This window comes from Kryptolebias marmoratus, linkage group LG15 (assembly GCF_001649575.2).
Source record: "Kryptolebias marmoratus isolate JLee-2015 linkage group LG15, ASM164957v2, whole genome shotgun sequence".
Classification (NCBI taxonomy): Eukaryota; Metazoa; Chordata; class Actinopteri; order Cyprinodontiformes; family Rivulidae; genus Kryptolebias; species Kryptolebias marmoratus.
In genome coordinates, this window is record NC_051444.1 from 20,225,715 (window position 1) to 20,249,370 (window position 23,656).

The window sequence follows — 23,656 nt, forward strand, 5'->3', positions numbered from 1 at the left end:
TACTAACTTTAACGATGTGTTCTGCTGTTTTTTATCCTCATCCTCTTCTTCTTCTCTGTCTCCCTTGTCTTCTTTTTTTTTCTCCTGTTTGGCTTCTGTTTTTTGCTGTCTCCCGCTCTCGCCTGCCACCGTCTCTTTGTCTCTCCCTTCCTGTGGCGTTTGTCTCCCTTTAACAGAGATGCAAGGTAAGTATCGGCCTGTTGCTGTGCCACGTCACCACGTCTCCTTCTCATACTTGCAGAATTTAGTAGCTGAGTTTGGGCTGCATTTCGAGGGTGCATCAGGCAACTGTTTTTCTGATAGAAACTGCGATGAAACAAGACTTCGAGATAAAAAAAAGACCTTCACAGATTAAGGAAAAAGTCACAAGACATGCCTTAAAAGTTTATTGCTGGGGTATATTACCCAACTCTCAGTGTATAAAATGCTCCAGTGTGCAGTAATTTCATTAATATATTTATATTTACTAATTGCACCACATTCCTCTTGTGAAATGGTTGCATTTAGGCTAAATTGTCTTCCCTTAATGCTGCACTCTTCACAAGAAAAGGCTTTAAGATCAAAGAACATTTGCTATGACTCAAAGCTGCTAGAACTTATTTTAACCAAAAAACAGAACCTACTGAAAGGTTTTTGGGGTCTAAAGATCACAGAGTTCATTTTAATTCATCTCATTTTAACATTTCATTCAGCTGATTTCTCAAATGTGTTCAAATATTTAAAATGTATTTGCTCAACAATACTGTTTCATTTTAGATCCAACTAATCTGATTTAAAAAAAAAATCATTTTAAATACATCTATGGAAACAAGTTAAATCTGTGTGTTTGTCTCAGTAATAATGCACTGTAACAAGAAACAAATAGGAGGTCTGAGAGCAGAGCCTTTTTTTCATGACCTCAGACTGGAGGTCACAGAGTAATTTTTAAAAGTTTTAAAAGTTTTTCTTTTATCCCCCACTTAACTAGAAGTCAAAGCTGACCTTTTAACTTGTAATTTTAAAGAACACAACCTTCCTTCTAACATCATTTCTCATAGATTTGCACCACTGTTTAACAAGTAAGTTGAAACTAAGTCTAGTACAAACAAACATCAATATAAGGAGAGAAACATGCAATCATAAAAAAAAAACTTAAAACAAATACCGACTTCCTTTGCAGTTTTAGTTTTAATGCTTTAAATAAGATCTCAAAAAAATAAGGGAAAAGACAAGTGGAATTTTTCAATAAATTCTAATTTTGTGAACAGAAAAACTGAACAGATGCTCCTTTTTCTTGCCTTCCATGTCAGCAGAAACTACACACACAAACACACACTTTCTGCATTTTGGCTCAACATCTATTAAACAGGCATAGCCACTGTGTTAAATGTTATGTTATGTTTTGTTGTTGTACTTTTGAGTTCTACTCTTTTCACTGACATGACTGTAATGTCACCTTGGCAAAAATACCAAAAAAAAAAAAAAAATCACAGTAGCACAGAAGTCTTTAAATAAGCTCCATCAAAGGTTGTGTCTCCTGATGACAGATTAGAGACCAGCCTTTACAGGAACTTTAGCTTCACTTGTGCTGATGCATGATGTAATTTACCTTCCTCCTTGACTCCTGCATGACTTTTTTTTTTCTCCCAGCTTCTGTTATTAGCTTTGTAGTGACACTGCGGGCTTTCTGCTGTCATGCTACCACTCCTCTCTGCTCTCCCTTTCATTTTGTCTCGTATAGAACAGACAGCTTCGCAGATTTTTCTTGCATGCTGCAACACTACAAAGATTTATTTCATGTCTGCTTTCTAGTGATTGCATTTCGCTTTTTTTTCCCCCTGTAGCTAGCAGATAACATTCAGATTTGCTACACATCCTTGTGTACAGATTTCACACCTTTTGTCAGCACCGTGAAACCAGAAAGTGTTTTTTTTAAAGAATGCATTATGTGGGACAGGGGCTGACATGGTGACAGGTAGTGTTACCTTCTTTCACACAAGAGAGAACATTTTATGTAAACTTTAGTCTTGGAGCACCGAGAAGCAGCAGCTTTCGGTTTAATAACATTCACTTGTGGAGATCCTTCACCCACATCCTTTTCCTTCACTTTCATTTCTCTCCTCGTTTACTTTCCTCTGGTGAAAACCTCCGTCTGTCTCAATCGGTGTAGCCTCTTTTCTGAAACCTTTTCCTCGTCCCCTTTGGTCTCCAGGGCGAGGGGACCTGCAGCCCCAGCTCGACAGCGCCATGCAGGATGTGACCGACATGTGCCTGCTGATGGAGGAGATGGAGAAGCAGGCAGTGCGCCGTGCTCTGGTGGAGGAGAGGGGACGCTTTTGCACCTTCATCGGCTTCCTTCAGCCTGTCGTGGTGAGGAGAAAACAGAGGCTATGTGCTCCTATTTGTACAGTTTCAGTGAGATTAATATGTGTTGCTCAGATTGGAAACCATTGTCACAAAATGTTTGTTTTCTGCAGTCGTAAAGCAATTTTTTTAGAGGTAATGTTGCTGCCGAGTAGCATCACTAACAAGTAATCAACATAAAATTCTGCTTTTATTGCTAACTTATGTTAATTCACCATGAGCAGCATAACTAAGGGATGGCTCAGGAAACCCAAGCCAACCCTAACTATAAGATTTATCAAAAAGGAAAGTCTTAAGCTTCGTCTTAAAAGTAGGCAGGGTGTTAGCCTCATGGCCAGAAACTGGAAGTTGGTTCCACAAAAGAGGAGCCTGATAACTGACCAGGTTTTCTTCAAAATGCACTCCGATTAGTTTGTAGTTTTAGTTTTTAGCCTGCAAAGGTACAAACTAAGCCATCTTGACCTTTCTCAGCAAGTTGTGTGCAAAATTTATATGCCAATATTTTAGACCAGTTTCTGAATTGACACTTCATTTCTGTTAAATTCATATTAAGACACATCTATAGAAGCATGCAGACCCATGTAAAGCACCTGTTTTCTAATCACTGTGAAATTGAAAAATGCTTCATAAAAAAACAAAACAAACAAACAAACAAAAAAAAAAAAGGGAGTTTTGGACGTTGACGTTGACAGTTGTGACTTAACATGAAACTTCTTGTTTATGTCCTGTTTGTCAGAATGGAGAGATTGCCATGCTGGGTGAGATCACCCACCTGCAGGCCATCATTGATGATCTCACTGTGCTGACAACAGATCCTCACAAACTGCCCCCTGCCAGTGAACAGGTGAGCAACACAGATCCCCCCCCATACAACTTTCAGAACGCTTCAAAGGAGAACCAAGGATAAATAAACCATGCTGCACGCGGTCTGTGTTTCTCTCAGGTGATTAAAGACCTGAAGGGGTCAGATTACAGCTGGTCTTATCAGACCCCTCCTTCATCCCCAAGCAGCTCTGGTTCACGGAAGAGCAGCATGTGCAGGTATTCACACACACTCGCACTTGCGCACACACACACACAAACACACCTCAGGTCTGTTTGACTTGAAGTGTTCGCTGACTGTCAGAAAGAGGAGCCTCCCTGGATGTTCATGTTTCACTTTAACTGTCTGACTGTCAGTTTGTCTGTTTGTCCATCATTATTGTTTGTCCAGTCATCTTCAGTTTTTTTTTTAAACCCCCAGATATTAAACTCCCGCCTCTAAATGTGGACACGCCACAGAAAAACTGGGATTATTGGATAAATCTTTAATATTCTGTGGGTTTAGCTTGCATTTTCTGCTTCATTTAGCTGTAAATACATGCATACCCAAAGTTTCAAGTTATAATAATAATAATAAAAAAATGCTGTGCTTCTTTATATTGAAAGCATTAATGTCTCAGTGTGTGTGTGTGTGTTAGTGAGGGGTGTTTGTGTGTATAAAATGGATCTCTACATGAGCAGCACATTGTCAGCCTTTCACCTGCAGCGTTTCATTGTTCCCTGGATCTCCTGAGTTCACACACTCTCTGTTTACCTCCCTCCCCCCTCCCCCCTTTTCTCCACGTCCACCCCTCTCTACTCTGTTTTCCCGTCTTCACTTGTCAATCTTCTCTGTCTCGTATGTTGTTTGTGTGCACTCGTGTGATCTGCCCTCTTTCTCTCCTGCTGGTTGTTGCTTTTGTGGTTTTCTTTTCTTTTCCTTTTTTTGGGTGTGGGTTCTCTGCTTCTAACTGTGACTGGTGTGTGACCAATTGTTGCTGGTTTACACTAACTCAACAAACAACTCCTCCTGAACTTTAACCATCACAAACTCTCTCTCTATACGCCTCCTTTAATCCTTAATCCATCATTTTAAACAAACTGCTTACATCTTCCTCTTACTGAAACAAACCATCACTCCTCTTAACCATAACTGCTGTCATCATCTGACATAACTTCCCAATCCTCATGCCTCCATCACTCTGACAACTCCCACCACCCCCTCCTCCTTCTTCACTTCCTGTCCCCACCCCACAGCAGTGTCAACAGCGCCCACAGTAGTGCCTCCCGCTCATCGGGGGGAGGTGTAGGTATTGGCGGTAGCGGAGGAGGTTCGCAGCCACACTCACCCACCTCCTCCTCCTCCTCCTCCTATCGCTACCGCAGCACCATCCCGCATCAGCCTCTACCATCGGGGGGCATCGCCGCCCACCGCCTCAGCAGCGTCTCCTCCCACGATTCGGGCTTTGTGTCCCAGGATGCTAACATCTACTCCAAGCCTCCCTCGCCAATGCCCTCAGACATCACAAGTCAGGTACGAAAGGCCTCAACTATCCTCTGTAGATGTTTGTGTTTGATGACTTTTTTTCTATCTCTGTGCTGATGGGGTGGTGAGCCACTGAAGAACAACGGTGCACAGGTGTAAAATAAGCCTCCATGTCCCACAGAAGAGTGAAGCTATCATTGTATTTTTACATTTTTTTGAATCTAAACAAAACAAACAACTGATGTCAACAAGTAAACAATGATTAAATCTGCTCCAGGGTTCATAGTTTGAACTCTTGGAGGACACTGATAAATAAGCTCACAATAATCTGTTTGTTTTTTACTCCTTTTCTATGCTTTTCTCTGTAAATCAACAGAATTCATGTTGTCTAACATGTTAAGCATTATTGTAAAGAGAATGTATATATGCCTAAAACATGCATGCACCTGTGTACAATATACATACAATGTATTTGTAAGTTCTTAAAAAATTCTTAAACTAAATATAGTTTGTTTGTGGTATTGTTTCCTCTCTAGAAATCATCCAGCTCCACATCATCAGAGGCCTCAGAAACATGCCAGTCTGTCAGTGAATGCAGCTCCCCCACCACTGTAAGTCTTCTCGTTCACACTGCACAACACGGCATCTTCAGCCGCATAACATCCAAATCAAAACTAGGGCAATCTGTACACAGGTTAAGTCTTTCAAGACCAGATCAAGGACAAGAAAATGGTGCATTCTGTTGTCGATCACTGCAGTCAAAAATTTCTATGCATCATTGTCCTGTTTTCCAAAAGTACTCAAAGATGAAAGAAGTAACAAGAAATTGTAGCCCGGTAAAATGAGTCAATGAGAAACCAAAACTGTGCAATTAAGTAGTACACTTATATATTTAACCTCATCAATGTTCTGCTAAGCGGTTTCTAACCCATGCAATTCTATTTAAACTCTATATATCACACTGATAAACATACCAGAGGAGCAAAGACTTCAATAGGCTGTAAGGCCTTGGGAAGACAACTTCCTTAACACTGGGCTAAAGCTGTCCCAAACTGAAGTGGTTTATTGGTCAAATCAAAGCAAAACTCAAGAAAATAATCTAATTTTTTAAACTGAAAATTAGGGTGGCTCAAGTCTCCCCAAGTAAACAAGCAAAAACAAGTATTCCAAAACCTCTAAGTAAATACACTTTTTATGTTCATCTAATAACAAATAATCACATTTCTTGAAATAGTTAAACCTAAATAAATAGTCTGGCAGGATCACTTGTGCAATATAGGAAATGTCTGGATTAGACTTTATTCCATCATACATTAAGCAAAGTTTATGAGCATTTTATCAGTAAAAAAAAGGTTGTTTTTGTAACAGATAATTACCTTAATTGGTAATCTCCATATATGGAAGCATTTTTGTTTTATTTTCAATTCTGTTCGCTGGTCACACTGAAGAAGAAAAACAAGCTGTCAGCGCAGGTAAAATGGATCTAAAGTGGTTGTGATAATTGTGGCAGCAGAGAGCCGCTGTTGGCAATGTGCAACACATGCTGGTAAGCTTGTGAGTTTCATTTTCAGGGGAAGCAGGAATTTTTTTAAGAGTTTCATTGTTATGTAAAATCAGTTGGAGATCGACTTGTGAAAGGTAACACAAAACTGACAGTGATAGTTGTCTGGGAGCCTAATGGGTTCTCCTGCAGAGAATAGATTTCTGTTTTTTTTTTCCTTTTTTTCTTGTTATTTAGAATAGTAGAAAAATGCCACTTACATGAGTATCTGGTTTACATTAATGCATATAAGTGCCTTTTAAACCACTGCAAAAACTAGCAACTGGATGGTTTCACTCTTCAGGCATGCTGGGGCAAAAAAAAAAGTTTCTTTCTTAGCATGAGCCACCTACTCAGTTTTAAAAACACATTTGAATCACTAGTATTCTGTGCTTTCTGTATCACTTTAATTGGTGTTCGGGTACCCACGTAAATTTCATTCAAATCAGAGCTGCGATTTTTTTTTTTTTTCGTAGAGCTCATCTGTTTCTCTTTCAGTACACATTCCTTGACAGCCATGCACATCTGTTTGTAAGGAAAAAGATAATTATATAGATGATTCTCAGGAGCCAAAGTAAATATTCATTTCTGATTCCAAGTAGCATCTGTCATTCACAACAGCTTGCATCTACGACAGGTTTCATCTGTGATCCTTCTACTTTGAGTGGAAAACAAACATTGTCAGGATGGATTGTTTGCTCCACTTTCACTGGTTATCATGGCAGAAACCTTGCACAAACACCGTGGGGGAGTCGCAAACAGTCATTTAAACTTTTGTTCTCCAACTTCAAATTTTAGGTGCTCTTTTTAAGCAGATGAAGAAATCTTTGGTGACATGCTCAGTCTGGTCACATAAGACACATGATGAAAAAAAAAAAATCACGATTTTGATTTAAAACTTCTCCACTGTTTGTGTCTCTGAAATCTCTCAGATCACATTCAACATTTCATCTCTCTGCATCGACATCAAACAGTGTTGGATGACTTGTGCAACGGCTTCATGTGCTCGGGGCAAATATGAAGCTGCCAGTAATACCAAGACATGGCAGAGCTGTAAAACACTGTTACTCCAAATGGGTTTTTCATTTTATTCCTCTGAGCTAGTTATTGTATTTAATCAATTTAAATGACAAAACCCTTAAAAAATTTTTAAAGCTCAAGGTTAGAAATGTTTATTGAGATAATGGATACCTTTTTGCCTGCAGCCATAAAAGTATCCAAAGTCACATTATCATCTCTGTATAAGGTCTGATTTAGTGAAGCTTATTTTATTCACCTTCATTTTCTTACAATTCAACACATCCCATCAACTTTCTAACATAACCATATCTACCCTAATCATGCCCGTAGGCTTTCTGGATATACTGATATAGTTGTTGCATTCATAACGCATAATTATAAGGTCATTTGATGTCTCAGATTTTCTGCTTATCCTTTCCTGCTTCTTAGTATCATTTGGAAGCTGTGCGACTTCCTGTTGTCTGTGATTATGGCTTACATTCTCATGTGATCCCACAGCTGGCTGCCCCTCTGTGTCTGCAGCTTTTTCATTCTCTGATGACATGACTATGTCTCTCGTCCCGCAGTTTGGCTCGTCCTTTGCTACCTTCCGCCCTGCTCTTTCTCACTCTGGTTCCACCAGGCCTCTCTCTGTCATTCTTCCTGTTCCTGCGTCCCCACCCTATAACCGCCCCCCTGGATCCAGCTCCTCCTCTCCCACATCAAAGGTTCCCATGTGGAAGGTTTGTTCTCCATTTGCTTCCATTTCTTCAGTTGCACCTTTTCTTCTGTTCTCGTTGATTAAGTTACACCTATTGCAAAAGTTGTATTCGTTTTCCTCACCAGATTAACTCATTCATAAGCACGCTGCTTTGCTTCCCTAAAACATTCATCCTCAGTTGCTGTGTGTGTGCCCTGCATGCTTTTAAGGTTCACCTGCCCCATGGTTTTGCTATCTACCAACTGGTGATTGACCAAAACCAAGCAGGGTTCAAGCCATCACCATAAATCCTTTACAAGTGCAAAAAAGGTTCTTGCCCACCTCAACAGCTTCACACACATGCACCACGGCTCAGCTCACCCGTGAGGACCCCTTTCTCTGCACTCAAATGAAGGGCTTCAAACTGCTGGATATTGGACAAGTCTCATGCTAATACTACAGGGCACTTCCTGTTTATTAATTCCTCTCACTTCTTCAGGATTGGTCCAAAGCAGGTCAATATGAACAGCCAGTAGCTGCAGCACCGGTTCAGAGGAGAAAGGAACCGTCTGATAGGCTGAGGGAGAACGAGGGCTCACCGGGTTCCCAGGGATATGCTGGAGCAGCGCACCCTGATGATGGGCAGAGGCCTAGGATGACACCAGCTACAATCGCTGCCAAGGTGACTTTGGATAACAAGCACACTTAGGTTAGCTAATTTGTAGGACTGGTTGGACCTATGTATAAATATACTGTATATATATTGTATTTACAGTATGGCTTTAGGTATTAGGTCGCTTTCACACTGGAGGGCAATCAGTGTCATCATGTGAAGGGGGTCCACGACTTGGATAGAAAATAAAGTTACCAAAGTTACTCTGTTTTTATGTTAGTTGTGTGTCCACTTTTTACACCCACCAGAAAATGTCACATGGATATCTGCGTGGAAGGTCCTATATTGTTCACACATGAAAAGTTGTTCCATCAGGAGTTTTTTTTCTAAAAGTAGCAGTGGTTTGAGACAAAGTTATGATGAGTCATTCTGGGTCAGACACAATGCTGCACTTAACCCACCATAGCAACATCCGTTTACAGCTTATGGACCCTTGATAATCAGCAGCTGCGCTTAGTTCTGTTCTATTTACACACACTTTGAAATATTCAGTTTAAACTTTTAAGCTGGCAACAAGAGACAAGGTTGTTTTAGCATTTATGCCAAAATGCCTGAGGTGGCATAATCTGATGCCACTGGTCACAGTCAGGCTAAGGAATTGAATATATTGTGGGTTTTTTGTATAGTTGTAGTTTCACAGTTTCATTTTAATGTTACAAGTTAGATTCAGCGTAGTCAAATTCTTACTGCATTGCGGCCATCTTTTCCTTTCAAATTTAATATTTTTTCTCTTAATCTCCAATTGATTGCTAGTGAGGTCAAAGAAAACTACCTAAAAAGATTGTTTTGTGTTTTTTATTTACAAATGTAACTCCTCCTTTTCCAGCATGGTGAGGAGGTATCTCCTGCAGCTAGTGACCTTGCTATGGTGCTGACCAGGGGACTGAGTATGGAGCAGCAGAAAAACAGCAGAGACTCCCTGCAGTACTCCAGTGGATATAGCACAGAGACAACAACCCCATCCTGCTCTGAGGACACAATTCCTTCACAAGGTGAAACTCTAATCTGCTCCACGCTCTGCTGCAGCTTTTAATCTTGTTCAGCCCAGGACAACCACATTCATTACCTTTAACCTAGCTACATTCATCATCTGATTCCTTGTAGCATCTCGAGAGAAGCAACCAGTTAGGAGTTTTAACTGTACTATCAATATTATTGAAAACTAGTGAGGTTTTTATTACATAGGATCACTTTCACTTGAATCCCTATTGTCAGTGTTACAAACATCAGATAAGGTGAAGCATCCATTGAATCATCCAGACTACAGCTACCTTTTATGACAGATGTACTCTGGCAGTTTCTTTGACAGTTCTTGGAAAACAACAATACAAAGATAAAACGGAAAAATATTAAATCTGCTCCTGAGTGAGTTTGCTGGCTCTTTGTTGCTATGGCTACCTATGTGTTAATTCAATCTTCTCTCCACAGTTCACTTTTTTGTGAAGTGGCTCTTTATAGTTTCCCAGCAACTCAATTTTTTTGCTAAAATGTGCCCATTTTCTCTTTTTCTATCCCATAAAATCACACATTAGGTTCAGATTATGACTGCTACTCTGTGAACGGTGATACCGAAGGCCCAGATGGACAAGCAGAGTTTGACAAGTCCTCCACAATTCCTCGGCACTCCAACATCGCCCAGAACTACAGGCGCATGATCCAGACCAAGAGGCCAGCTAGTACAGCTGGCCTGCCCAGTGGGGTTCTTGGTCCAGGGACTCATGGGATACCAGGACAACAAGGTGGAAGTGGTGGAGGAGGAGCAGGGACTCCAGGCACTGCCACCATCCGCCGAACCCCATCAACAAAACCAGGAGTGAGACGCACATTGTCCAGCGCAGGGCCCATTCCCATTCGACCACCCATTGTGCCTGTCAAAACCCCCACCGTTCCTGCAGACTCACATTCACCTGGTGCAGGTGGGTACGCAGGAGGAGGCCAAGGTGGCGTGCCTGTCCGTGTGGGAAGTGAAGAGTGTGTCTTCTTCACTGGAGCTGAGGATGCACAGGGAGGGCTCGATTATGTGAAGGCATCACCAAAGCGCCTCAGCCTGCCTAATACCGCCTGGGGCTCAGGGGCAGCGTTAGAGGTCTATGCCCAGCAACACGGGGGCCTTGCAATGGCATCGGGCTCGGCAGCCGGATCAGAGGAGGATCAAATGATCGCAGCAAATCGGCACAGCTTAGTGGAGAAAATCGGCGAGCTGGTGGCCAGTGCACATGCTCTCGGTGAGGGGCAGTTTCCTTTCCCTGCCCTCCCAGATGACCCAGCCCCAACACCAACTGTCCCCAGTGACGCTCAGACAGGAACAGAGGGCACAGAAGGGTCTGGCGACATGCTGACCACCATCAGGAGAGGAGTTCGCCTTCGCAAAACCGTCTCCAATGATCGCTCAGCTCCACGTATATTGTGATTAAAAAATAATAATATTCAAAATGGTTGTCAGCTGATAGGAGGTTAGGGGTTAGTGTGGTGTAACCCAACCACCTAGTACATACACAAAAATATAACCACTGTGGGGAAGCTATAATATGATAGCAGTCAAGTAAAAACAAAAAACATAGACAAAATATGTTTCAAGACACATTTAGAGTAAATGATATATAAAAGAATAACATTAATAATGTTAACCAATGCTGATAATTAAAAGTGAAATACTTAATATTGACAGGCTTCTAGCAGGCCATAATAACTAGTGTGTGTTGGACGCATGTTTGTCTTCTGTACACCCTCACCCAGGGATGGAAGGACTCACAAGAAAAACAGATACGATTTTAAAAAATGAGGCAAAGAAAGAGAGAATCATTGTTCTGTTTGCCAATGTACCCTCCTCCACATCCTGTTGTTCAACTAACCCTACTGTCTGATCCCAGATGAAAGACTGATGACTGAGGGAGGGGCTGACGATGACGAAAGAGAGAGGGGAGTCAGAGTGCCAAGTGAACCCAGTCTGTGTCAGCAGCGATGCACTGTGCGCATAAGTTCACTGAACTGAAGCTTTGGGATGAGCATGGGGAGCTAACAAACCAGACAGCCTCTCTGGTTCACCTTAATGTAAAAGACTTGAAAAAATAATGTTGGCATTGAACCGTGCTCATTCCCCTTCCCCTCTCTCCGACTGCATTATGTGTGCGTGCATTCATGGGTATGCATGTGATCAAATGTAAAAGTGAGCATTTGGGGAAGTGTGTGTGCGTGTGTGCGTGTGTGTGTGTGTGTAAGCGGGGTGGGTAGAGCTCTGCTGCAGGACAGCTGGTTACCCATTGAGGGCAGGGCTTTTCTCCTGTGTGTTCTGTGTGTATTTTCTTGTTTATATTGTGACGTCACTTACCACTGTACGAGGAGTTACGAGACGTAATCCAGGCGTATAGATATATTCATATATATTTTCTAGAACCAGAGAGAAAATGATAAATCAGAAATGGAGCAATAAATGTGTTTTATTTTCTTGTTTCAAAAGAGGATCGATGGAGGATTGTAGGTTCTCCTTTGTCCTGTTCAGGCAATCATCAGGAATGCTAAATTACACATCGACTGTGAATTCATGCCTAGTCATGCGTCTCTCTCTGTCCCTGTCTCTTTCTGGTAAATGAAATTGATTACAAAAGTTAGAAACAAGAAAAAAAAAAAAACTATAAGCACTTTGATGGGGGTAGAGTAAGTACAATAGCCAGTAGATGTTGCTGTAGTCATACTGTGTGGTAACGAGAGCGAGAGCAATGATTGTGGCCTGATTATATAATTTAATTTGTGAAAGTAGAAAAAGACAGGGAGAGACAAAGAGGAAGTGAAGAAGACTGGAGGGATGTGGTAAATGAGAAATAGGATAAGAAAGTGGGAAATATTCATCTGAAAACTGATCAGGTGTCAGGGCTGTGCAAACCTTTGCTCGTTGTGAATTGTAAATGACATTGAAGCATTTTATGACATAGTTGCACTGGTATTTGAAGGACTGACCATATAATGGAAAAAATTACACATCGCAAATATATATTTCCCAGGCTGTTTCATCTAAATAGCTTTTTTTAAATTAGTTTAAGATTTTTTTTTCTATTGCAAGCTTGTTTCACAGTCTCATAACACAGGAGATAAATGTAAATTTTAGCCACATTTTCTTAAAATTATTATTTGTATATTCCAAAACTGTAAAGCATATTTTGTTGTTTGAAGAAGAATATGGTAAAAATGGTAAAAAAAAAAAACAACATAGCTAAAAAGACAGGTGCATCTGTGACTTCTGTATATTCTTTCATCATGGAAAGACAAATTTGAACATTGGACAGACTAGAACCAGCCCAGCCTCACAACAGAACGTGTATTAGTAGCATTCCACAGCACAAAACATTGACGTTTCACAATAACACCTAAAAAAACTGTACAAGAACTATATTTTATATTTTTGAATACAGACTGACCAGAGTGAAAATATTAACATTTACTACTGCAGCTATCACAACTTTTTATGATCAAGGCATATATATTGGATTTTGAGGTGGATTGTTCCGACACAAAATTTAGAAATTCAGATTTTTTAGTACAAATGGAACGCACCATAGTGACAAAAGCTTACAGGAAGTGAAGAGGTTGAGAGCCAAATCTCAAGCACTCCATGAAACAGACCACAGAATCCAAAGGAGTTTGGCACAAGGTTTTATTTAATCTGATGACTTTTCATCCCTCGGATTCACATGTGACTAGGGTTAGGAGTTAAAGGTCTAGAGCTTACAGAAATGGATAATAAGAGTTAGAAAACTCCACATAGTTAGGGCTACACAGGTTTCCATGATATGATGTGGACTCTACCCTACACTGAACAACAGCTTTGGTGTATGGTGCCATCTCATGGTTTCTGACAGTACATGGGTACATACAGTACTTTACTTACTTTCTGTTGAAACTTTTACATGTTTTGAAGTGAGACTTGGCTGGCTGAACAACAAACCTTTGTCTACATTTAATCTTGACTGAACCTTTTCACTTCAGAAATCGAGTCTGAAAGAAAACAGCTCAGAGCGGAAACCCATTAAAAGGAAATGTCTGTTTGTAATAGTTTCCTTTATTCTATTGTAAGACATTAGATATCGAAAATCAGGTCTAGCATTGCAATTTCCAAACTAAAACTGAAGCAGCAACATGTTTGCAGACAGCATGAGTTTTTTTTGGCAGGGTAGGTGTGAGGACTGACAGTAGCTGGACAAGCTACCGGGATGCAGTGAGAGGCAGTTAGGATGATGTCAGTCTGCACCTTTTGGTAGTTTTATACTTTAAACTACCTGCTAGCGATGGAAAAACTTTGCCCAAACTTCCACCTGAGTGCCAGACTAAAGCAGGATATTTATGGTATGGAATTGAAGTTATTGAAAGCGACCTTTAATGATCATAGAAAGACAAACATTCACAGAAGAAATTGCCAAACACTTGTTAGGATTGAGCTTTCGCCTTAAAGGGATTGGTATTTCTGTATTCTCCCAAATTCTAAATGGTCAGGTTGATTAAGATGTGGAACAATGGGGGGGGAGGAAAATGAGAAAATGTCCAGGGAAGCCCAGTAAAGTTCAGCTTAGTTCAGTGCAAATAACTCAGTAAAGCTCAGGACAAAACATTCTAAAAGGATTACTTAAGTGGTGAGAATATGAAGCCTGTTTGATGTGCTCACTGATGACAGATAAGTGGGAGGATTTAAATCAGACTTTTGATGATGACAGGGAGAGGAAAGGATGTGTGGAATGAGCATTTCACTGCCTGTTCATACATACAATATGTACTGTATGTGCTGTACTTGTAAAGGAGAATCAGGCACACAGATTTGGTTTTAAGGTTTGTTAGAAACTATTACATAAAAAATACTCAGTTTTTTTTCATTTTGTTTTTTTTTTTCTTCTACAGTACTGTTTGAATCTAAGTCTTACTTTTAATTCTTATTGTAAAAAAGACTCCAGTTGTAACACAAACTGCTAAGCTGTGTAACATATGGGTGTAAGATGTATGGGCTGAGAGTGAGCGTGTCTTCGTTTGACTGTTGATCTGTAGACTAGTGGACTCATCACCATGTCTGTACACTCTTCTAGCAGTGACCTGAACAAAACCAGTGACATCAGCTCTCTTAGTTATTATTATTTATCGCGACAAGAGCATTTCTGACCCATTAGGATGCTGTATTTGAAAAAAAAAAAAGTTGAAGAGCAGATTACGTGCATTTTGTTTGATATGAGTGGCACTCTCCGAAAGCACACTTGGTTGTTAAAGATTGCAACAATGCTTCCACAAAGAGATTTTTTTTTTTCTTCGTTTTCCTTTTGGGGCACTACTGTATTTTGTCACAAGTGGATAAAGTGTACTGTACTTAAAGAATTTGTCTTAAGGTCACACTGTACAGGACTTCTACATGCATATGTTGAATGTACGACAACGTTAAAGAAGACACTGAACTGCTCGTGTTTGGTTTGGTTTGCTTGTACTGCTCCAGTTTCACAGCTTGGCTCCTGAACAACCGAATGAAGTATTCACCTAAAACTGCTTGAAAGCAATACATGGGAGGTGTGCATGTATGCGCATTCACAGTGTTGTCTTATTTTGGGTATGATAAAGGAAAATAGCACAGTTTTTCTTCTCCTAACAATGTTTTCAGATTTCATCTTAAAGTCCATTAAAATTTTAACATTTGAAAACAGCTCTTTGAGCGGTCTCAAGGTTTAAATCTGACAAGCTAGCGGCTAATCTGAATGCAGCCAAAATCAAAGTGGATTGCTGTCATCTTAAAGCTGTACCATACACAGCTGGTTTTGCAGAACTATTATGGAATTTCTGCTGGATGTGACCCAGGGTGCGCTGAACGACCTACACTTTGCTGCTGTTTGTGCTTACAAATAACCACAGAATTCGATGTAAATATTTCAGTAATGTAAAATTGACAGTGGTGTAAAAGGTTATAAAACACTGTCTGCATGAATGGTTTTGAAGTTTTGAAGTTTGGTGCTGTTTTAAGACTGTCTCAGTCTACTTTAGTCATGGCTGTGTTTGTGTTTTATCAGATGTAAACTCAATTTCTCCAAACTGAAGCCGTTCAAAGAGCTCTGCTCAAAGCTCTTCCACAATATAAAGTTTGATATCTGAATTAGTGTGAGGATCTGAATTCACTGCCACAAGTCCTTGAGTGAAGGGTTTTTATAATACCCAGTAAAACAGACACTAAGGCCCAATTCAGACTGCTGGATAACAACTAAATATGTGTTCTACATTGTAGAATGTTTAAACTGCAAGCATCCTGTTCTCCACAAGATTGTCTGGATTTAGGGTGAATATGTACAAAGAGCAAAACACAATACTCTTATTTTCCTTTAAAATACCCAGTTAGCACAAATATTAAACTAAACAATAATGCTTTAATGTGTCAAATAAGCCATGTTCTGAATTATCTGAACAAGCTAAAATTACTCTTCTGCTGCAGTGTCAACATGTCAGTTTATTGAGTGTATGTGGATTCAAGTAGGCTAACCAACTAAACTGTCACCTGTACATGCATAGAAACATACATTTACATGTGTGCTAATGTGCAGACACACACACACACACACACACACACACACACACACACACACACACACAAATACCTTCTTCCAGTTTTGAGAGAGTTCACACTCTGGACTATGGTTTATGGGAACAATCATTAAAAACATTCTTTTTATGAGTAAAAAAGCTGAAAACTCAACTTTCAGTAACTTAAATAGATTTTTATTTATATTTTCCATTTCTGCTTGTGTTGTCTCAAATGGCTGATGGATAAGCACCTTCTTTAGCAAATACAGTCCTTTTTGACATGCACATCTATGGTAGTAACAATCTATGGTATAAGTCATTATTAAACAGAAAATACTCTTCTTCCCAACCTTCAAAATACAGTGGTAGGCTTGTCTTGTTTGCTTTGTTGTTTTTTCATTAATGGAAGTTTTGGTTGCTGAGAAAATATGCTATTGGCAGTTATATTTAAAGTTAATTTATTTTTGGTAAATCTTCTTAATCCTCCCCCACCCCCAACACACAAACTTGTTGTTTTATGGCACACAGTGGGGAATCACAGGCTTAGCTTATTAAAAGTTTAAGTAATAAGTTCTCATTTCAGAAAACACCTTGGATTTGTATTTTGTTTAGACTGTGCTCTCAGACAAAAAAGCAAACAAAACAACGTCCCTGTATCACTTTTGAAATATGGTTTTGAAGCGTTTTGCGAGAATGAATTTGGGAATTTTCACAAATGGTAACAAAGGGTTTGTCCCTTTGTTTGTTTACTCTGTCCCAGCAATGCTGGGTGGAGCTAATTGGTAATAAGCTTTTACAGTGTAGCTTTAAGCAAGCTGTTTGCTCCAAATTCCAATTTTTGTAATTCGTGGACGCGCATTCACATCTGCTTCCACTGCCCAACATGAAACTGCATTTCTTTACATCTGTCCATTGACTTCACATGGAGTTCTTCAAAATCCTATTTGGTCTGAAAACAACATAAAATTAGCAGATTGCTGCAACTTCCAAGTTTTCACCATCTGAACAACTCAGTGACAGTATCACTAATGGTTAAACAGATAAGTTGTGTGTTGCTTTTAAAGCGCTGACAAATCACAGAAAGCAACATATAGTTGAGTGTAAATTTGGACTTTTTTTTACATTTCTTTACATCCCCTTTACGCCCTCATCATTTTCCTCAACCCCCATCTTCTCCAGACTCGCTAACAATACACTCTGAGATGCTGTGCAGCAGACAAATGAGAAAACAGTGCTTGTCACGGTGGAGGAGGGGGCCCCCATTGGATATAGTCTGTGTCTTTGTTTCTCTCAGCCTATCAAAGCTAATAAAAAATAATTCTGATTAAGTCTTAATTTTCACCGCAGTCCACAGTGAATACACACTCAGCTCTGTTTATTATCTCTCTGTGTTCCCCCCTCCCATCCCTCTTTCCAACCCTCTGTGTCTCTGAACTTCATGCCAGCATGCACGTGTGCAAAGATGCGAGAGCGGGTTTGAGTCGTAGTGGCTAACGCGTCCTAGGTGTGTTGTTCAAAGAGTTGGAATCGTTAGCCTGGGATAAACGCCTCCCTGGTGGGTGCAGTAACAGGAGCCATTTTCAAGGCAAGCAGATGGATGTCTAACACTCCATCTCAACGCTAGATTACAATTTAATTAATTTTGATCAGGCAGTTTAGGACGTCTTTTTGGCAGCATGTCAGAGGCGGCTTATATGACTTTGATTGTTTCTCAGTGAGCTTCTGTCAAAGGAACGCTCAAGAGGGAGCAGAGATGTGTGTGTTGTTAGACCCTTTAAAAGTTATATGTAAAGCTTTGTCCACACCTAGAGGGGTACTTAAAAACAGCTTTTTTAAAATTGCATTTTAGCTTTTTATCCACGTGTAAATGCTTTTTTCTGGTGTCAGAGTGTGAGCTCTTTGTTTTACAGAGCCATAGTATTTTGTGCCAAAAAATGATAACCTTGCTAAGAGGACTTTTAACTTCTTTATAAGTGAATGGGCAAATACTTCTGCCATCATATTAAAATAAAAAAAGTCATATTGTTTCTATGACACAGAAATTACCATAAATATTGGCAAACTTGTGAACAAAGTGCAACATATTCAAATGTGAATGAACTTGCTGTTCACTGGTTTGTCCACAAAGTGAAAAACAGGGATCTGTCAGTTCTGTTTTATAAAAAAAAAGTAGTTACATGCACACTATGCTAAGTGACATGTAAGGGAAGATTATGAATGATAATAACAGCCTGCGTGTTTGCGACAGCCAACATTTACTTTCTAGTTACATATCTGGATGCATTCTGTCTTTATTTTGGGGAAGACTTTAAGAGCTGTGTGTACAATTAATTTTATTTGAACAAAGGAGGTAAAACCTGTTTTTTACCCATCTATGTGTGGACAAGACCTACATCATTCAAATGTTAGAGATGTGTACATAAGCACCAAGGACTGTTTCTGGCTGCATTTGTTGAAAAAATAAAACATTTTTTGTCAGTGCATTAAGAATCTGATCCCATCCAGTTCTATTGAAAATTAAACAGTTTTTGTTGGTCTTCATTTTAGCTGCAGCAGATTAGGTATTTCTGCCATTTAGACTATTTTAAGGACAGTTTCAAAAACATCATCAAAACAGATTTAATGTTTTGAGGCTAGTTTTTTATTTTTTCTGGTAGCATTTCAGATCTTCCTCTAGTTTGGTTGTTCATTTGGTCTTAGAGTTGTGCAGGCATTGTTGATTAATTGTGAAATGTTTTTTGTTTGTTTGTTTTTCTAGAAGTGAGAAACAATAGCCCAGAACTTAACTCTTAAACTGCCTAAAGCTGGAGACTCAATCAAAAAGAAAGAAGCAGCCAGCAATGCAAGAAGGAAAAGCCACTGAGATTTTAGAAAGTTTGAAAATCTTGTGTTGTGAAGACTGATTGAGATGCATCAGCCACTCTGTCTTCTTGATTTGTTTATAATTATTTGTTTATCTTTTTCCCAGATATGGCATAATTGGATTAAAACTAGAGCAGCTGAGATTAGCTGTTTGATTGACACAATCAGCCAGAGCTTCTCTCATCGCGTAAACTTCTTGACCCGCCTCATAACAGTTTCCCTGGTAATGAAGATTGTTAGGGAGCTGGGCAATTTTCATTGCGGGCATTATCTCACAGCACAAATTCACCAATGAAAATCTATGTGCAAGTTACATGGACAGCAGCAGTGTTTTGTTTATGTCTTCAGTTCTCTATGACAAGTACACACACACAAAAAAAAAACAAAAAAAAAAAACAATATGTCATTCTTTTTTTTTTTTAACAATTGCTAGTTTACAATTGTTTGTTTTTGTAATCAGACTAAAAGAAGCAGCATAAAATTGTTGCACACAACCCACTCCTTAAGCCATCTGTCCACATTATATTGATTTATTTATCTGTGTGTGTGTGTGTGTGTGTGTCTAAGAGTGTGTGTTGCACAAGGACACGTGGTTAAACCCCTACTGTTCCTCCCTTTCACTTCCCACACACAATCTGTCAATCCTCGCTGTCTAATACTGAATAAATCCAACGTGCATTCACAGACACACACTTCTACACACTCGTCTGAAGCGAAGATGACAAAGGTAGATCCTCGGTGGCCGCACAAGGTTTCACTGATGTCCTCTAGGGGGCTCATGATGTAACCCGCTGTAACTTCCTATCAAACAGTCACCCAGAACCAAGTAGCCGAAGCGGCCTGCAGGTGCCACTGTCGCTGTAACTAAACTGAATGTCTTTCTGTCTTTACTGCAGCTCTCTGTAGCGTCTCTCGCTCTCTTTCTCTTCTGCTTCCTCAACAGCAAACATCTGAACTCTAAAAAAAAAAAAAAAAAAGAACCCACTAAAGTCACCAGTGAGACAATTCCAATGGGGCTTCTTTGTTCAACATTGTGACAAGTCTGAACACCTGCTCATTCAAAGCCATCTTTTCTTCCTCTCCTCCCCTCAGAGTAGCCCTGCAGTCACTGTGCTCTTGTCTCTTTTCTCGCTGCCCCGTTTTAGTCTGTTTTTAATTTATTGTGAATTGATTTCTAAGGTTTTCTCCTTGTTACTGAAGATACAGTTTTCTTTTCTTTTTATTCTTTCTTTTATTTTTGTGAAATTGACCCTTTTTTGTTAACTTCAGTCACTGCTAATGTAACAAAACGCACTGTGATGATTCCAGTATTAATAAAAGTTGTACCTAAACTGTGTCCCTCTGCGTAGTTCTGCTCTTATTGTTCAGGATCTACAGCAAAGGTCCTGAACGTGTATGGGTGTGCACCAGGATCAGGTGTTTGGCTTTTTCTTCTGGACTCAGTGAACCAGTTAATTCATGCCAGCATAAATCAGGTACTTTCACCATGCAGACTTTTGTGATAAAATTGCTGAGGAAGACAGAGCCGTTACTCAGAGTCGTGTCATAAACATGTCAGAGGAGCCAATAAAATGCACCTTAATAAAGCTTTTAGTGTGCTTTCTAAAAGTTTGTTTTCTTAGCTTAATAGTTGGTGTTTCGTGCGACAGCCAGTCATGAGGAAATGAAAACCAACACATCACGCTTTATTTGTATCAACAGCTTACTCATATCAATACTGTGTGCATTTTTAGATACATTTTTTTTTCAAAATCTGTCACTTTAACTTTAAGCTATTGATAATACCACATGATAACAGCATCAACACAGTAAAAAAAGAGAAAGAAAACTACCAAAATGTGTTTTCTGACAAAGCAGGAGAATGTGAATGAAATATAAATGACTTTTTTTTTCCTTTCAGCTGCTCCCTTCTGCAGGGGCGGCCACAGGGAGCGAACTTGCATGAAAGATTTGGCAAGTGTTTTACCTCGGATGCCCTTCATGACGCGACCTGAGCTCAAATCTGCAGCCTCAGGGTTACAAGACCGTGGCACTGACCACCGAGCTACCGCAGCCCCAACGAAATATAATTGGCCTAAAATGTTCAAATTTGAAGCAATTATTAACTGACGTCACACTGTTACTTATTTTGCCTCGTATGCAAGTGCATCTAGAAATACCAGTTACCTACAGCCAAATGTTAAAAAAAAACATTTAGTGAAATGTGAAGTCCTATGTCATATATGACATATTACAGACATAATGAGTTCCTGTTACACGTATTGTGTATGTATTAGGTCAAATAATGGGAAAGTTACAGCATTCCATGTCCTAAGATCACTAATGCTGTGTAGCCTCAGTGTAAACGCATCACTGTTGTTGTTGGTGTGGCCTTTTGGTCTTACCTTCCACCTTGTTGCTGCTTATCTGTCATGTTCACAAGTGGGTAAAAAGGAGAAGCCCATGCTTTGGCCAAAGTGAACACAATTTTTTTTAAGCTTCAGATGTTTAGAGTGTTTTGTGAGCAACAAGTCAGCGGGACATTAAAGACTTTCATTGTGGAAGTTGAGTGACTGAGTCCCACTGCTGTCTTGATGCTGCTGCCGCAGTGATATCTTGTGGGTTATTGCCTTCGTAGTTTTGGAGTTTACCCAGTATGAGCGCACACATGAGCCTTGGCAACAGCTGCTATTTGTTCCAGAACATCACAACAAGCAGCACCTGTGCGTTTTACCAACGACACGCCTGAGTCAACATCAAAAAAGGACAGAGGTGAGTCTATAATCCCACAAACAGCAGCAGTAGTACACAGCTGCTTGTCAATCATAATATGAGACCATGAGAACATGATATTGTGTAATGGTATCACTGGGTCACAGATATGGTAATTTTGTCATTAAGGCGTGTGTGTGTGTGTGTGTGGGGGGGGGGAGTATATGTGATGTTTTAAAATTACTGTGTTCATGCCACATAATGTATGCAGATGACCAATAAATCAGTGGCAACCCAGCCTTGCTAAAGATCACGCTGTGTGCTGCAGGATTAGATATGTAAAACATGATGTGACATTATTTCCCTACAGCCAAGTTTCTCATTACACTTTATAAACACAAGGCAGATACATAAAGGGGATATTAGTTTTAACATCTCACTGGATAAAATCAAACACAATAAAGAGCTGAATATATTTTGTATTTCTATTTACATCAAAATAACAAATCTCATAATTCTTCAGCCTCATTTATTCTAATTTACTGCTTTTGTTAGTTTCTTGTTCCACATGCATCTTGTTAATACAAATTACATGTCAATTTCATCTGGGTTTGATTTTAAAAGCTCACCTACAAAATATTGCTTGCATGTAGAAAAAGAAATAATAATGTGTCCATTTTCGAAGTAGCATTATGGATTTGCTGGATGGCAGGTTTAGCAGGATTGTCTTTGATTATTGAAGAGTTTTGTTCTAAAACTTCTGCTCCTGATGAGGCTGCTAATAATGATGATGAATCAGTTGTTCTTTTCTCCAACAGAGTGTTTAAAGGCACAAAGCTCTGCTGAGATGTGCGCTTTTTTTGTTTTACATAACTGTCAAAATGCAACCAATTTGCAGTCCCATGAGAAGTTAGGATTAATTTAAAGATTGCAGCATCTCCTGCTTAGAACCTTTAAAGATGCAATCAAGGACAAAAACTTTTTTTTTTCTATTTTAAGCTTAGGAACTTTTAATTTCTTTAAAAAGTTAGACTCTGGCTGAAATGGTTTCTGCTGCAGAAATAAAAGTTGTGCCATTAGTTTAATGGACTTAATCCTCTTCTGGTACAGAATAACTGTTTACAGCTAGATGTTTCTAAGATTTGGTTCCTACAATGTCACATTTTGAAGCTTTAAATAAAAAGTTGATGACCTCATTCACAGTAAAGAATCATGCTGACCACCAGTACTGTTAAGTTAAGACCTCAGCAGGTATGCATTTAGTCAACATTTAATGAAAAGAAAACCTGTTTATTTTTCAATAAGTTCATTAATATATATAATTCAAACAGGCTTAATTCTTTAGAGAAACCCTGTCCATTAAAATCACTGGTTTTAATTTATAATAAAAACATATTTGTAATAAAATAATCTGAAAATAGCTTGTGTAATTTCACTTGAAAGTTCCAACACTGATAATGTTTCCAAGTTCATAAAAAACAAGTCAAGTTTTGGTGTTTGTCAAAACCTGACTGATTCAGTAGTTCTGAGGCCCAGATTCACTATTATTGCACTGCAGGTGATATCTGCTCCATATTTCCTTCTTCATAAGCTATCCCTAATTGCTCCATCGTATTCAGAAACCAAACAGTGCTAATTATGTGCTGTCACAAACACCCATCAAGTTCAGCTGGTATGAGCAATTTGTCCTCTTTTATCGTTGTCTTTGCTGCACAATTTAAAGATGAATGTCTGTCACAGACACATAAGCAACAAATGTGACAAAAAAAAAGATGGCTACTCACAGAGAGCTGGAGGTTCTAATAAATGAAGTTCAGAGACAACTACATGAACATTTAAATGCACCAGGAAGGAATTGTGTTCAAGATGGCATTTCTAAACCAATACCACAACACTGATCAATACTGCATCCTTATTTTTACTTAATAAATCAAAAAAAGGTTCTTTTGAACTCCCCATAGGGAGGGTCTGACAAGTGCCCCCTTACCCTTAGAGCATCTGCAGGCCAGGGGAGGATGAGGCTGTGTG

At 39.4% G+C, this 23,656-nt stretch overlaps 1 protein-coding gene across 6 annotated transcripts in view; it reads left to right on the forward strand.

Moving 5' to 3' along the window:
• The window catches only part of mtss1lb (MTSS I-BAR domain containing 2b), a 64,679-nt gene extending 44,406 nt beyond the window's left edge, over positions 1-20,273 (forward strand). The window contains exons 7-16 of one of the 6 annotated variants that reach the window (XM_017419621.3): positions 177-185; positions 2,192-2,349; positions 3,080-3,187; positions 3,287-3,384; positions 4,531-4,678; positions 5,167-5,241; positions 7,757-7,912; positions 8,369-8,551; positions 9,369-9,534; positions 10,075-10,952. In XM_017419621.3, coding sequence (XP_017275110.1) covers positions 177-185; positions 2,192-2,349; positions 3,080-3,187; positions 3,287-3,384; positions 4,531-4,678; positions 5,167-5,241; positions 7,757-7,912; positions 8,369-8,551; positions 9,369-9,534; positions 10,075-10,952 — 1,979 coding nt within the window. Of the gene's footprint in view, positions 1-176; positions 186-2,191; positions 2,350-3,079; positions 3,188-3,286; positions 3,385-4,401; positions 4,679-5,166; positions 5,242-7,756; positions 7,913-8,368; positions 8,552-9,368; positions 9,535-10,074 lie in introns of all 6 variants that reach the window. The other 5 variants (XM_017419617.3, XM_017419622.3, XM_017419618.3 and 2 more) reach the window with 5 other exon arrangements.
• Positions 20,274-23,656: the final 3,383 nt, after the last annotated feature.